Source organism: Rana temporaria, chromosome 3, assembly GCF_905171775.1.
Source record: "Rana temporaria chromosome 3, aRanTem1.1, whole genome shotgun sequence".
In the NCBI taxonomy this organism is placed as follows: domain Eukaryota; kingdom Metazoa; phylum Chordata; class Amphibia; order Anura; family Ranidae; genus Rana; species Rana temporaria.
Window position 1 is genome coordinate 171,226,475 of NC_053491.1, and position 15,414 is coordinate 171,241,888.

General features: G+C 45.0%; 1 protein-coding gene across 1 annotated transcript in view; it reads left to right on the forward strand.

Moving 5' to 3' along the window:
- The first annotated feature begins 2,281 nt into the window (after positions 1 to 2,281).
- The window catches only part of TMEM168 (transmembrane protein 168), a 30,276-nt gene continuing 17,143 nt past the window's right edge, over positions 2,282 to 15,414 (forward strand). The window contains exons 1-2 of the mRNA XM_040343810.1: positions 2,282 to 2,529; positions 13,138 to 14,432. Of these exons, the coding sequence (XP_040199744.1) occupies positions 13,299 to 14,432 (1,134 nt within the window). The 5' untranslated portion in view covers positions 2,282 to 2,529; positions 13,138 to 13,298. The remainder of the gene's footprint in view (positions 2,530 to 13,137; positions 14,433 to 15,414) is intronic.

The window sequence follows — 15,414 nt, forward strand, 5'->3', positions numbered from 1 at the left end:
ATATATATTGTTTGGGGGTTGTAAAAAAAATTCTAGCAAACAATACCGGTTGCTACATGTAAACTAAAGGTGTCAGAAAAAGGCCACAAGGATGTTAACATAAAAAAATAAATTAAAAAAATAAAGCAATAGTGTAAAAATTTTTTTTTTTTAAATAAATTAATAATTGGAAAAAAAAATAGTGCCCCAGTTCCCCTGTGATCACACACTTTGGTCCCGCACGCATGCAAACAGAGATCGTCCCACACGTCAGGTATCACCGCGAACGTCAGATCATGAGCAGTAATTCTAGCATCAGACCTCCTCTGTAAATGGAAAGTGGTAACCTCTAAAGCAGGGGTCTCAAACTGGTGGCCCTCCAGCTGTTGCAGAGCTACAATTCCCATGAGACCTCATATTGCACGGCTGACAGTTACAAGCATGACTCCCATAGGCAGAGGCATGATGGGACTTGTAGTTCCCAGACATCCCAACCTGCAAAAACTAATTTCAGGGAGGTTTCAAACTCATTTTAGGGAAGGGTCGCTTCGCACCGGCGCCGACTACCCCAATAAAATGCAGCCTTACCAGTGCCCAATTAAATGCAGCCTGATCACACAGCTGATGGGGCTGGGCTATTAGTCTTGGGGTCTGGCTGCTGGAGCTGGGCTGCTGGGGCCAGGGCTCTGGCTGCTAGGCCCTTGCTGCTGGGGCCAAGGATCTGGCTGCTGGTCCTGGGGTTCAGCTGGAGCTGGGCTGCTGGTCCTGGGGTCTGGCTGCTGGAGCTGGGCTGCTGATCCTTTAGTCTGGCTGCTGGGGACAGGGATCTGGCTGCTAGGCCCTTGCTGCTGGGGCCAAGGGTCTGGCTGCTTGTCCTAGGGTCCAGCTGGAGCTGGAGCTGGACTGCTGGTCCTGGGGTCTGGCTGCTAGGCCCTTGCTGCTGGGGCTGGGGCCAAGGGTGCGGCTGCTGGTCCTGGGGACTGTCATGTACTTATCGCACAGGAGATTACTGCTCAGCGGCTCCTGAAAGTGGAGTAAGAGTCCGCTTGACTGGGGAACGTTTTTTTTTTTTTAATTGCTACAGCCTGCAGATCACAGTCTTCTCCCTACCTCAGGGCCTCTTCCCTGCTGAATAGGCCGGACTGACCCCCAAAAAAAGTACCCATGCAGCAGCCTGGGGAAAGCAGTATGGGCTGTCCCCCCCGCGTCAGCTCGCAGCACCTTGCATCCGCCTGTTACTCAGCCATAGACAGAGCGGCCATACTCCATTCGGCTGCTCAGGCTGTGGCTGGGTGACAGGCCTAGCCAGGAGATCGTCCTGCGCTCACGGGTGTCCGGGAGCCCGCCGCCAAATGCGGGAGACTTGAGATGTCTGAGTTCCGCAACAGCTGCAGGGCCGCCAGTTTGACGCTCCGGTCACACTGGATGCCAATGCGGCTCTCAGCAAGGGTCCCGTGCGTCCTGATTCACCGTTTCAGGTCCGATTTCAGCCCGAATTCGGACATAGAGACACACAGGGCTCCTGTGCAAATTTGCACCAGAGCCGTATCGGAGATATGTGAACTGACTCCATAGAGAGCCATTCACATTCTCCTACTATTGTGAATTCAATGCGAGGATCCGCATCCTATTCGCAATAGTGTGAACCCGGCCTGAGACCCCTGCTCTAAAGGCTTTTAAAAACATTGCTCATGGATAGTAAAATGTATGTTGTTTGTTGCGGTTGCACAGGCATGCACAATTTTAAAGCGCTACATGTTTGGTATCTAATTATTTTATTTATATCTATTTATCATCTAAAAAATTGGGTTATTGTGAGGGTTTTTTGCATTAAAATTTGAAAAAAATATTATTTCCCAGAAAATTGAGTTTGAAAAACCGCTGCGCAAATACCGTGTGGCGTAAAAAAAAGCAAACCCCACCAATTTATTCTCTAGGGCCCCTTACATTAAAAAACAAATAAATCTATGTTTAGAGGGTTCTAAGTAATTTTCTAGCAAAAAAATACTGATTGTTACATGTGAACAAAAATACCAGAAAAGACCTTGTGGACTGGAAGTAGTTAAAAAAAATATCTAAAGTTGTGTGTCCCCTATAATGTGCTGTCTGCAAAGCAATGTGCACACATACAACAATCACACAACGACATGGTTGTGGTGTAATATGTCTGCAGGAAAGATGGAATATCATTGGGTCAAAATATGTACAATAGAAGAATCCTCCTGTCTTCATTTCACATAGAAAGTAAAGCTGAGGTAAGGTGTGAGATGTTCGCGAAGCTTCCCCGCCTCCAGCAGTGTGTCCCTTCCCGCTCCCCCTAGTCGGTGATGACGCGGCCTCAACATGGCGGCGTTCGCGGAAATAGGGAAACTTTAATGGGATTTCTGAGGCGGCGGGGATAGTTGGAAAGAGCGGGACAGGGGAGCCCGGTGTACCGTACAGAACACTTGACATGAGCTGCGGTGTGCCCCGCACCTCCCCCAACTACACCGCGGCCCTGGACGACGACTTCCTCAGACGCTTCCGTGTCCCCGGTGACCGCTTCCTAAGGTTTGTTGTAGGGTGTGATACAACCCTGAACGAGGGGGGTAAAAAAACGGCCAGGACTGACTGGGAGTGTTCTGTGTGTTGGGATAGTGCAGGCTGGCGCCTTTTATTTCACCGGGCAACGAACTGTGTGTTATCTGCAAATAAAATCCCAGTCTTCACTTTCAGTGCTGCTCATCTCCTGCAACCTTTTCTAAACACTTCTTGTTTGTGTGCAACTGTGCATATACCCCACTGATGTCTGCAACAAGTTCACTTCCTGTCTGTATGTATGTATGTACCCCACTGATGTCTGCAACAAGTTCACTTCCTGTCTGTATGTACCCCACTGATGTCTGCAACAAGTTCACTTCCTGTCTGTATGTATGTATGTACCCCACTGATGTCTGCAACAAGTTCACTTCCTGTCTTTATGTATGTACCCCACTGATGTCTGCAACAAGTTCACTTCCTGTCTGTATGTATGTACCCCACTGATATCTGCAACAAGTTCACTTCCTGTCTGTATGTATGTACCCCACTGATGTCTGCAACAAGTTCACTTCCTGTCTTTATGTATGTACCCCACTGATGTCTGCAACAAGTTCACTTCCTGTCTGTATGTATGTACCCCACTGATATCTGCAACAAGTTCACTTCCTGTCTGTATGTATGTACCCCACTGATGTCTGCAACAAGTTCACTTCCTGTCTGTATGTACCCCACTGATGTCTGCAACAAGTTCACTTCCTGTCTGTATGTATGTACCCCACTGATATCTGCAACAAGTTCACTTCCTGTATGTATGTACCCCACTGATATCTGCAACAAGTTCACTTCCTGTCTGTCTGTATGTATGTACCCCACTGATGTCTGCAACAAGTTCACTTCCTGTCTGTATGTACCCCACTGATGTCTGCAACAAGTTCACTTCCTGTCTGTATGTATGTACCCCACTGATGTCTGCAACAAGTTCACTTCCTGTATGTATGTACCCCACTGATATCTGCAACAAGTTCACTTCCTGTCTGTCTGTATGTATGTACCCCACTGATGTCTGCAACAAGTTCACTTCCTGTCTGTATGTATGTACCCCACTGATGTCTGCAACAAGTTCACTTCCTGTCTGTATGTATGTACCCCACTGATATCTGCAACAAGTTCACTTCCTGTCTGTCTGTATGTATGTACCCCACTGATGTCTGCAACAAGTTCACTTCCTGTCTGTATGTATGTACCCCACTGATATCTGCAACAAGTTCACTTCCTGTCTGTCTGTATGTATGTACCCCACTGATGTCTGCAACAAGTTCACTTCCTGTCTGTATGTATGTACCCCACTGATATCTGCAACAAGTTCACTTCCTGTCTGTATGTATTGTTGCCTTATAACAGTATGTACCCCACTGATATCTGCAACAAGTTCACTTCCTGTCTGTATGTATGTATGTACCCCACTGATGTCTGCAACAAGTTCACTTCCTGTCTGTATGTATGTACCCCACTGATATCTGCAACAAGTTCACTTTCTGTCTGTATGTATGTACCCCACTGATGTATGCAACAAGTTCACTTCCTGTCTGTCTGTATGTATGTACCCCACTGATGTCTGCAACAAGTTCACTTCCTGTCTGTATGTATGTACCCCACTGATGTCTGCAACAAGTTCACTTCCTGTCTGTCTGTATGTATGTACCCCACTGATGTCTGCAACAAGTGCACTTCCTGTCTGTATGTATGTATGTACCCCACTGATGTCTGCAACAAGTTCACTTCCTGTCTGTATGTATGTACCCCACTGATATCTGCAACAAGTTCACTTCCTGTCTGTATGTATGTACCCCACTGATGTCTGCAACAAGTTCACTTCCTGTCTGTCTGTATGTATGTACCCCACTGATGTCTGCAACAAGTTCACTTCCTGTCTGTATGTATGTACCCCACTGATATCTGCAACAAGTTCACTTCCTGTCTGTCTGTATGTATGTACCCCACTGATGTCTGCAACAAGTTCACTTCCTGTCTGTATGTATGTATGTACCCCACTGATGTCTGCAACAAGTTTACTTCCTGTCTGTCTGTATGTATGTATGTATGTACCCCACTGATGTCTGCAACAAGTTCACTTCCTGTCTGTATGTATGTACCCCACTGATATCTGCAACAAGTTCACTTCCTGTCTGTATGTATGTATGTATGTACCCCACTGATGTCTGCAACAAGTTCACTTCCTGTCTGTATGTATGTACCCCACTGATGTCTGCAACAAGTTCACTTCCTGTCTGTATGTATGTACCCCACTGATGTCTGCAACAAGTTCACTTCCTGTCTGTATGTATATACCCCACTGATGTCTGCAACAAGTTCACTTCCTGTCTGTATGTATGTATGTACCCCACTGATGTCTGCAACAAGTTTACTTCCTGTCTGTCTGTATGTATGTACCCCACTGATGTCTGCAACAAGTTCACTTCCTATCTGTATGTATGTACCCCACTGATATCTGCAACAAGTTCACTTCCTGTCTGTATGTATGTATGTATGTATGTATGTACCCCACTGATGTCTGCAACAAGTTCACTTCCTGTCTGTATGTATGTACCCCACTGATGTCTGCAACAAGTTCACTTCCTGTCTGTATGTATGTACCCCACTGATGTCTGCAACAAGTTCACTTTCTGTCTGTATGTATGTACCCCACTGATGTCTGCAACAAGTTCACTTCCTGTCTGTCTGCATGTACCCCACTGATGTCTGCAACAAGTTCACTTCCTGTCTGTATGTATGTACCCCACTGATGTCTGCAACAAGTTCACTTCCTGTCTGTCTGCATGTACCCCATTGATGTCTTCACAGCATTCACTTCCTGTCTGCATGTACCCCATTGATGTCTTCACAGCATTCACTTCCTGTCTGTCTGCATGTACCCCATTGATGTCTTCACAGCATTCACTTCCTGTCTGTCTGCATGTACCCCATTGATATCTGCAACAAGTTCACTTCCTGTCTGTATTCACATACCCCACTGATGTCTGCACAGCATTCGCTTCCCGTCTGTGTGCACGTACCCCACTGACGGCTGCACAGCATTCGCTTCCCGTCTGTGTGCACATACCCCACTGACGGCTGCACAGCATTCGCTTCCCGTCTGTGTGCACATACCCCACTGACGGCTGCACAGCATTCGCTTCCCGTCTGTGTGCACGTACCCCACTGACGGCTGCACAGCATTCGCTTTCTATGCACGTACCCCACTGACGGCTGCACAGCATTCGCTTTCTGTCTGTGTGCACGTACCCCACTGACGGCTGCACAGCATTCGCTTTCTGTCTGTATGCACGTACCCCACTGACGGCTGCACAGCATTCGCTCTCTGTCTGTGTGCACGTACCCCACTGACGGCTGCACAGCATTCCCTTTCTGTCTGTGTGCACGTACCCCACTGACGGCTGCACAGCATTCGCTTTCTGTCTGTGTGCACGTACCCCACTGACGGCTGCACAGCATTCGCTTTCTGTCTGTGTGCACGTACCCCACTGACGGCTGCACAGCATTCGCTTTCTGTCTGTGTGCACGTACCCCACTGACGGCTGCACAGCATTCGCTTTCTGTCTGTGTGCACGTACCCCACTGACGGCTGCACAGCATTCGCTTTCTGTCTGTGTGCACGTACCCCACTGACGGCTGCACAGCATTCGCTTTCTGTCTGTGTGCACGTACCCCACTGACGGCTGCACAGCATTCGCTTTCTGTCTGTGTGCATGTACCCCACTGACGGCTGCACAGCATTCGCTTTCTGTCTGTGTGCACGTACCCCACTGACGGCTGCACAGCATTCGCTTTCTGTCTGTGTGCACATACCCCACTGACGGCTGCACAGCATTCGCTTTCTGTCTGTGTGCACGTACCCCACTGACGGCTGCACAGCATTCGCTTTCTGTCTGTGTGCACGTACCCCACTGACGGCTGCACAGCATTCGCTTTCTGTCTGTGTGCACGTACCCCACTGACGGCTGCACAGCATTCGCTTTCTGTCTGTGTGCACGTTCCCCACTGACGGCTGCACAGCATTCGCTTTCTGTCTGTGTGCACGTACCCCACTGACGGCTGCACAGCATTCGCTTTCTGTCTGTGTGCATGTACCCCACTGACGGCTGCACAGCATTCGCTTCCTGTCTGTGTGCATGTACCCCACTGACGGCTGCACAGCATTCGCTTTCTGTCTGTGTGCATGTATCCCACTGACGGCTGCACAGAATTCGCTTTCTGTCTGTGTGCACGTTCCCCACTGACGGCTGCACAGCATTCGCTTTCGCTTTCTGTCTGTGTGCATGTACCCCACTGACGGCAGCACAGCATTCACTTCCTGTTTTCATACACGTACCCCACTGCTGATGGCAGTTCACTTCCTGTCTGTATGTATGTATGTATGTACCCCACTGATGTCTGCAACAAGTTCACTTCCTGTCTGTATGTACCCCACTGATGTCTGCAACAAGTTCACTTCCTGTCTGTCTGTGTGCATGTACCCCACTGATGGCAGAACAGCATTCACTTCCTGCCTGTGTGCACGTACCCCACTGACTGCAGCACAGCATTCACTTCCTGTCTTCATACACGTATCCCACTGCTGATGGCAGTTCACTTCCTGTCTGTATGCACTGACTGTTCTATCAGTCTGGACTTAATGTAGTAATCTTGTGGATAGCCTGGGGTCACTGTAGCTCTCCAAGTACCAGCGGGCACTGGATAAACAAAAAGAGCGCAAAAGACTCCAGTAGAGTTATCCTTTTAATAACAAAAACGATAAAAACATATATTCTTATGCACTCGCAGGAAAAGCTTTTATATAGCCCATCAATAATTATGAATCCCAGTCTCAGTCCTCAAGTATATGTAGGGTGCTTTGTGGAAGGCTGAGGGTTATCCCTCAATGTAGCTCTTCCAAGAGAGTTGCCAGAGATGGTCACTGACAAGCCAGACCGAGGGATGGAGTGGCCGCTCCCTTATCTTTGGTGGGTAACCCAGGATAAAGCCCTAACATCCCTTGGTCTAGCTTGTCAGTGACTATATCCTCCAACTGTCTTGGAAGAGCTACATGGATGGATAACCCCCCCCGGCCATCCACAGAGCACACTTGATATACATGAGGACTGATACTAGGATTCATAATTAACTCCAGTTTTCCATTCTGTTAAATATTCCTGTTTCCCTGTTTAGGGGGGCAGACTGAAAAGAATCATGTACAGTGCATCCAGAAAGTATTTACAGTGCTTCCCTTTTTCCACATTTTATGTTAGTCTTATTCCAAAATTTATTAAATTCATTATTTTTCTCAAAATTCGACAAATGATTCCCTATAACCCTTTCACGCCGAGCGTACGCATATATGCGTCCTCGGCTTTCAGGGGTTGTACCGGGATGATGCCTGCAGCCGCAGGCATCATCCCGGTACCGTTGTTTAGAGCGGGCGATCGGCTTTCCAAACATAACAACCGATGCGGCTAAAAGCCGCTCGGTTGTTATGCCGGAGGAGCGGGAGGGGACATCCCCCCCCTCCCGCCGCCTCTCGCCGCTCTGACCGGGCCTCCCGTCCCACCGGGAGACCCGATCCACGATCCGGCGCCTCCAGCGTCTCGGCGCGCTCTGAAACAAAGCCGTAAACGGCTTTGATTCAGTGTGCGCATTGAAACCACGGAAGCGGCGTCATGACGTCACTTCCGGGTTTCTCGGCTGCCAATGGCGCCGGATTTAAAAAAGTACACAGTATTCAGAATCGCCGTTTTCGGCGATCTGAATACTTTGAAGTGCAAAGGAGGGCTCGGAGGTCTTTTAGACCCCGATCCCTCCATAAAGAGTACCTGTCACGACCTATTGCTGTCACAAGGGATGTTTACATTCCTTGTGACAGCAATAAAAGTGATCAAAATGTAAAAAAAAAAAAAAAAAAATGTAATATTAGAAAAAATAAATAAATAAATAAGAAAACAAAAAAAAAAATTTTTAAAGCGCCCCCCTCCCCGCGAGCTTGCGCAGCAAAGAAAGCGCATACGGAAGTCGCGCCCGCATATGAAAACGGTGTTCAAATAACACATGTGAGGTATCGCCGCGATCGTAAGAGCGAGAGCAATAATTATAGCACTAGGCCTACTCTGTAACTCTAACCTGGTAACCGTAAAAAAAGTTTAAAGCGTCGCCTATGGAGATTTTTAGTTACCGTAGTTTGTCGCCATTCCACGAGTGCGTGCAATTATAAAGCGTGTCATGCTTGGTATCTATTTACTCGGCATAACATCATCTTTCACATTATGCAAAAAAATTGGGCTAATTTTACTTTTTCATTTTTTTAAAATTCATGAAAGTAAATTTTTCCCAAAAAGTTGTGTTTAAAACACCGCCGCACAAATACCGTATGACATAAAATATTGCAACAATCGCCATTTTATTCTCTAGATTCTCTGCTAAAAATATATATATAATGTTTGGGGGTTCTAAGTAATTTTCTAGCCAAAAATATGGATTTTAACTTGTAAACACCAAATGTCATACATAGGCATAGGCATGAAAGGGATAATGACAACATGAAAGAAGTGGGTTTTGAAATCTTTTAAAATGCATTAAAAATAAAAAACGAACAAAATCACATTTGCATAAGTATTCACAGCCTTTAGGCGGCCATACACGGTTCGAATTTCGAAAGAATTTTCTTTCGAAAATCGTATCAAAGAATTTTCGTACGAATTTCGCACCGTTAGTGGGCTGCAGCAACAGCCGATTTTCGTGCTGCAAACAAATTTGAGAAATCCGACATGTTGGAAATTTTTTGAAAAACAAACGATTTTCTGATCAATGATGGGAGAATTGTGGGAGAAATGAAATACAAAAAAAAAAAACGCGCATGTGCAAGAAAAGAATATTCCCGGCAACATGAATATTTTGTCGGCCGAATTTCGAAAATCAATGGTGGCATCATCGGATCACAAAAAACGAACTTTCTGATTTTGAAAAGAAAATTTGTTCGAAATTCGACCTTGTATGTCTTGACACTCAAAATTGAGCTCAGGTGCAATCTGCTTTCCACTGATCATCCTTTTAGATTTTTCTACAACTTGATTGGAGCCCACCTGTGGTAAATTCAGTTGATTGGACATGATTTGGAAAGGCACACACCTATCTATGTAAGGTTAACATTGCATGTCAGAGCACAAACCAAACCATAAAGTCCAAAGAATTTTCTATAGACCTCTGAGACAGGACTGAATCGAGGTACAGATCTGGGGAAGGGTACAGAAACCTTTCAGTAGCGTTGAAGGTCCCAATGAGCACAGTGGCCTCCATCATCCATAAATGAAAGAAGTTTGGAACCACCAGGACTTCTAGAGCGGGTCGCCCAGCCAAACATTGCTAGTTTTGTATCTTAAATGAAGAGTTTACTAAAGTGATCGTGTGTACAGGCTATTAGATGAGGCTCAGAGCACATATTATGGCAAATTACTGTAGAAAACCAGTAAATTCTAGGGGGTTCACATACTTTTTCCTGCCACTGTATGACTTATATCAAGCATGCCAGCTGAGCTGACCACTCTTGGATGGAACAGGATAGGTTAGGAATCCGTTCCAGTTGCTTTTGAATATATAAAAAAAAAATACCAGATTCCTCCATGGGCGAATCTGCAGTGCCAGCTATTTTATTTTAGAAACTGGCCTCGGCTGTCAGAATACCCAACAGTGGATGCAGCCACTGCTTGGCCAACAATTCTCCACCCAACTCCTGTTTATCAATCCAAGGATGCCAAGCAAGCGAGTGCCAATATCACATTTTGTTCAGTTCATCAGGAACCACATGATAGTCATTTTGTGTATGACCAGGTTTAGAGTTGCTGGATTTTACCTGAGCGGTTAACAGCATTCAATATCTGGAAGCACCCTTACCAGCTATAGTGTGTGGTGTTTTTTTTTTTTTTGCTATTCTTAAACAGATTGTGTAGGCAGATAATGAAAACAGCACCAGTAGATTACTGAAGGTTAACATTGCCAGAGATGTCTGTTTTTGCAGCTGAAGCTCATTGTTATGCTGTACGAGCTCTAAAAATCTCTAGGCTCACATCCTGCTAGAGAATGCACACAGCCAGGAAGCAGAAACCAAACTAATCTTGAATAATACAAAACACCTATATCTCCTATGTAATATTCATAAACAGAAACGTATTCAAAGGGGAAACTATGTATCTCCAAATAGCTGAACTCCGATACTAAATTATATATTGTAAAAAAAATCTGAGACCGGGTCCACTGCTGACAATCAAGCTGGGAGAACCTGAGAAACTGCAGAAAACAAGCATGGGAAAGAACATCGTATTGCATGGAGATGGCTAAATACAAATGCATTACTGCTAATGTGTTTTAGGACACAGCAGAACATTTTGAAAACCAGAAGAACCATTGTTATCAGTCAATTTCATCCTTCACCAGGGATTTATTATTCATCACTATAATGTAATGTTTTGGAAGCATATATGGCCCATTTATTAAAGGGGTTGTAAAGGTATTTTTCCCCCTAAATAGCTTCATTTACCTTAGTGCAGTCCTCCTTCACTTACCTCATCCTTCCATGTTGCTTTTAAATGTCCTTATTTCTTCTAAGAAATCCTCACTTCCTGTTCTTCTGTCTGTAACTACACACCGTAATGTAAGGCTTTCACCCTGGTGTGGAGAAAGTCTCTTGGGGGAGGGGGCGAGCAGGAGTGTCAGGACACCCACTAACGCACAGCTCCTTTCTCTATCTGCAAAGTAGAGTGTGTCCTGACCCTCCTGCTTGCCCCCTCCCACCTCAAGGAAGGGGGGCGAGCACGACACTCCACACCAGGGAGAAAGCCTTGCATTACTTCCCTCAGTTTTCTAGCTTCTCTTGGTCTATTTAACTAATTAGACTTTTTGAACATACTAGGAACGACCAACCAGGTGAACAGGTTGAAGCCTATAGCTGTAATAGCAGTTATTAGCTTGTTTCTGTTTTTATAATCGGGAGCCTGGCTTTGCTGTAAATGTGACCAGGGTGGCTGTAGAGCTGTCAGATCACTTTTTTACATGACTCAAACTTATGCCCCACCCCATTCCCCCCTCCGGTGCTAACTCTAATTGGTATTGGGGCTCTGCTGCTCCTCCCGGGAGCTCAAGATCTCAACAACTGTAGCAAACCTAAAGCACTCGCTATGAGCACTTTTAGTTCAGAGTTGTCAAAATCCCCTCTAGAAAGCTGGGCGTACAGCTGATCAATTCCATCCAGCAGCATGAGTCAAGGCAGTGGAGACATTTTGGGTCTAATAAACCCAGGATATCTCCATGAAGAGAACTTGTCACCTGCCTAGTGCTGTCGCATGGGGCCTTGCCTATCACCTATGTGATAGTAATAAAGCTAAGTAGCACACGTGAACAAAAATATGTGCGTTGAGTGCATATGTGTATGTAAATGGAAATTGTGCCACATGTTAGTATTTGGAGTGAAACCATTAATTGTAGGTCCCTTATTTGCAGGTAACTGGCATTTAAAATGTTGTATTATGATAGTTTTGGGTACCAAAATGTTTCTTTGGTGTGGGTGCATGCAGTTTTGAGGCCCACTGCATTTGGTATCCATTTACTCAACACTCCAAATCGGGGATTATATTGTATTTGTGGACTAAAATTCATTTTAGCGTATTGCTTCCTGAAAATATTGCTACGATCAACAGTTGTGCAATTATTGTGCAACATAAAAAATATCTTTTTATTTTACAGGGACTTTCTGAAAATATATAAAAGAATGAGAGGTTTTGTTTTCCATTCTGTCACGGCCACTTTAAGTATGCAAATCTCAAAGCCGAGGTTCACCCTAAAAACAAGTATATACCATTCAATCCAGCATACTGCCGACATGTACAGTATGCTGGTTTTTTTTTTGGTTTACATACCGTAGTATAGGTATTCCCCCCCCCCCGCCTTCCGGATAGTGATTGACGCATGACAAAAGCTTCCCCCCTGGCACAAAAGGCGCGTCACCAGTTTCCGAAAAAAGCCGAACGTCGGTGCGCAGGCGCCGTATAGAGCCGACTCGCCGTTCGGCTTCTTTTTCGGAAACTGGCGATGCGCAATATGCGCCGTAGGGAAGCTTTTGTCATACGTCAATCACTTAGTCTCTGAATAGGAACGCCCACTCCCGCGGGATTCACTACCCGGAAGCCGGGGGGGAAAATACCTATACTACGGTATGTAAACTGAAAAAAAAACAGCATACTGTACATGTCGGCAGTATGCTGGATTGAATGGTATATACTTGTTTTTAGGGTGAACCTCGGCTTTAATGTAAAAAGAAGTGACTCATCCAGGATTTTTTATTGGTGTTATCAGCAATATCAGTCCTCAAACAAACGTGTATTGTTCTGTGTAAGAAATGTAGCTATAAAAGCTATACCAAGCCATACCAATTCTGTAAGCAGACATTGTACTTTGGAATGTTGCAAATACCAATGTTATTCAGTAACACCCTTTATATACAACTTCAAAGCTTTTATTTCATTTGATTAATTTATGCTGTACACAAATAATGGAATTTTATTTGATTTTTTTTTATTATTTTTTTTTTTATTCCTACAGGCTGTTTAATGGAAAAGAAGAAATAGGAAACCCCTGACTGCATAGCTGCCTTCTCTATGACAAAGTGATGTACATTACAAGGAAGTAGCAGCGCCTTCAAACTTCTATATGAGAAATCAAGAATACAATCTCTTTGGCAAATCCCGTTCCCACATTTTTACATGTGCAGATCACTCCGTTACTGTGTTAGTCACTGCCTCCATGCAGCAATGACACGACTCGAAGAGGCAAACCAAGAGGTCAACATGCACACATCAGTCAGATATTTGGGCTTTTTAGCCAAGATCACTTTACTAGTGGCCATATGTATGGGTCTTTATGTTAGATGGGAACAGACAGCTGAAACAATAATATTGGTAATATTTATCTTGGGCCTTTTCATCTTTGGCATTGCAAGCATCCTTTACTACTATTTTTCTATGGAAGCTGCCAGTTTAAGCCTTTCAAATCTTTGGTTCGGGTTTCTTCTTGGTCTGCTTTGTTTTATCGATATGTCCCAGTTTAAGTATGATGTAAAAGAGGAAGCCACAAAATACTTGCTTATAGCCTCCATAATCATTCGAGCAATGTATGCACTTGTGGAGAGGATCTGTGGTTGTGTTCGGCACCATCCCACCTTTCTAACAGCAGCAGAGTTTTTGGAACTGACTGGTTTTGCCGTTGCCAGTACCATCATGCTTGTCCAAAAGTCATTGTGCATCATCTTGCTTATCACCGCATTTGCACTGATAATTATTGACCTGCGAATGAAGTCTTTCCTGGCAATCCTAAACCTGGTTATATTTAGTGTTGTGACACCTGTGCTGTTTTTCCCATCATTAGAAATTCATGTCAATCCATTTGCATTATCTTGCTTTTTCTGTTGCATCATTAGTGAGCCCTTTCTTGACGTGTACTTTAGTGGTCTTTCGGTCACAGAGCGATGGAAACCATATTTGTATCGAAGCAGGATTTGCAGAAGGTTTTCGGTCATGTCTATTGGATTGATTGAACTGATATTTTTCATTCTAGCAGCCTTTAAATTGAAAGATCTACATTTATGGTATTTTGTTATTCCTGGCTTTTCCATCTTTGGCATCTTTTGGCTAATCTGCCATATTATCTTTTTAATCACTCTTTGGGGTTTCCACACTAAGTTGAATGACTGCCATAAGGTATATTACAGCCATAGAACAGATAACAGCCTTGATAGGGTTATGGCCTCAAAGGGAATGCGTCATTTTTGCCTTATTTCTGAGCGTTTGGTGTTCTTCAGTCTCCTGTCAACAACAGTCCTTGGAGCTGTATCTTGGCAGGTAAGGAAAAATATATACATATTGTACAATTTGTATTAGTATTTAGCTTAGACATTACAACATATATTCAGCAGAAATATGAACAACGAGTAAAGGATGCACTCAGACATTGAATGGTGTCAGCCTAATAAAGTGAATGGCAAAAAAGTTGGTTTACCTTTTTAAAGCAGAGCTCCGCCCAAAAGGGGAAGTTCAGCTTTAAGTACTCCTTCCCTGCCACATTTGGCATGCAATTTTCGTTTGGGGGGGCACCTAGTTTTGACAAGTACCAGCTGCTCCTCCCTCCTAGCAGTCTTCTGGGACACATCACCGGTCCCAGAAGACTGTTGGACCATTCAGGAGGTGCAGTGAAACTCGCACATGCACAGTGGCCTGCCGGCTGTGACGCAGCAAGCATTGTCACAGCCGGGTGCCCATAGTTGAGATGCCAGTACCAGGGAGGTAGAGAAGGGATGGCTCCGATGAGCACATCCCTGGATCTCGATACTGGTGAGTCTGTGTGTTTATTAAGTCAGCAGTTTTTTTTTTTTAGCTGCTGACTTGTAATAAACACAAAAATTACTGGAACGCCTCTTTAATGCATTAAGGTAAAAAGATTTTCCAAATTGCCCTCCAGCCCAATCTTGTTCCAGCACTGTGCCTGTCTGCAGCAGCTCTCCTCTCCCCTTTTTTTTTACAAGAGGCTCGGCAGCAGCAGGAGCCATTGGCCTCTGTTGCTATCAGTCAAATCCTTTGAGGAGAGAGCGGGGGACAGGGCCAAGCAACACTGTGTGTCTATAGGCACACACAGCTCGGCTTGTGATCGAGCCCACACGGGTGCCCCCATACATAGCAAGCGGAAGACCTCAGATGACGAGGTTCGTGGCCACTCTTTGCAAAACCATTGCATGAAGCAGATACGTAGAACACGTTTGTTATTTTTTGGGGGGGGGTAAGCTTTACAATCAGAGTAGCTATAAACAATGGAAGAGATGTATCTGTT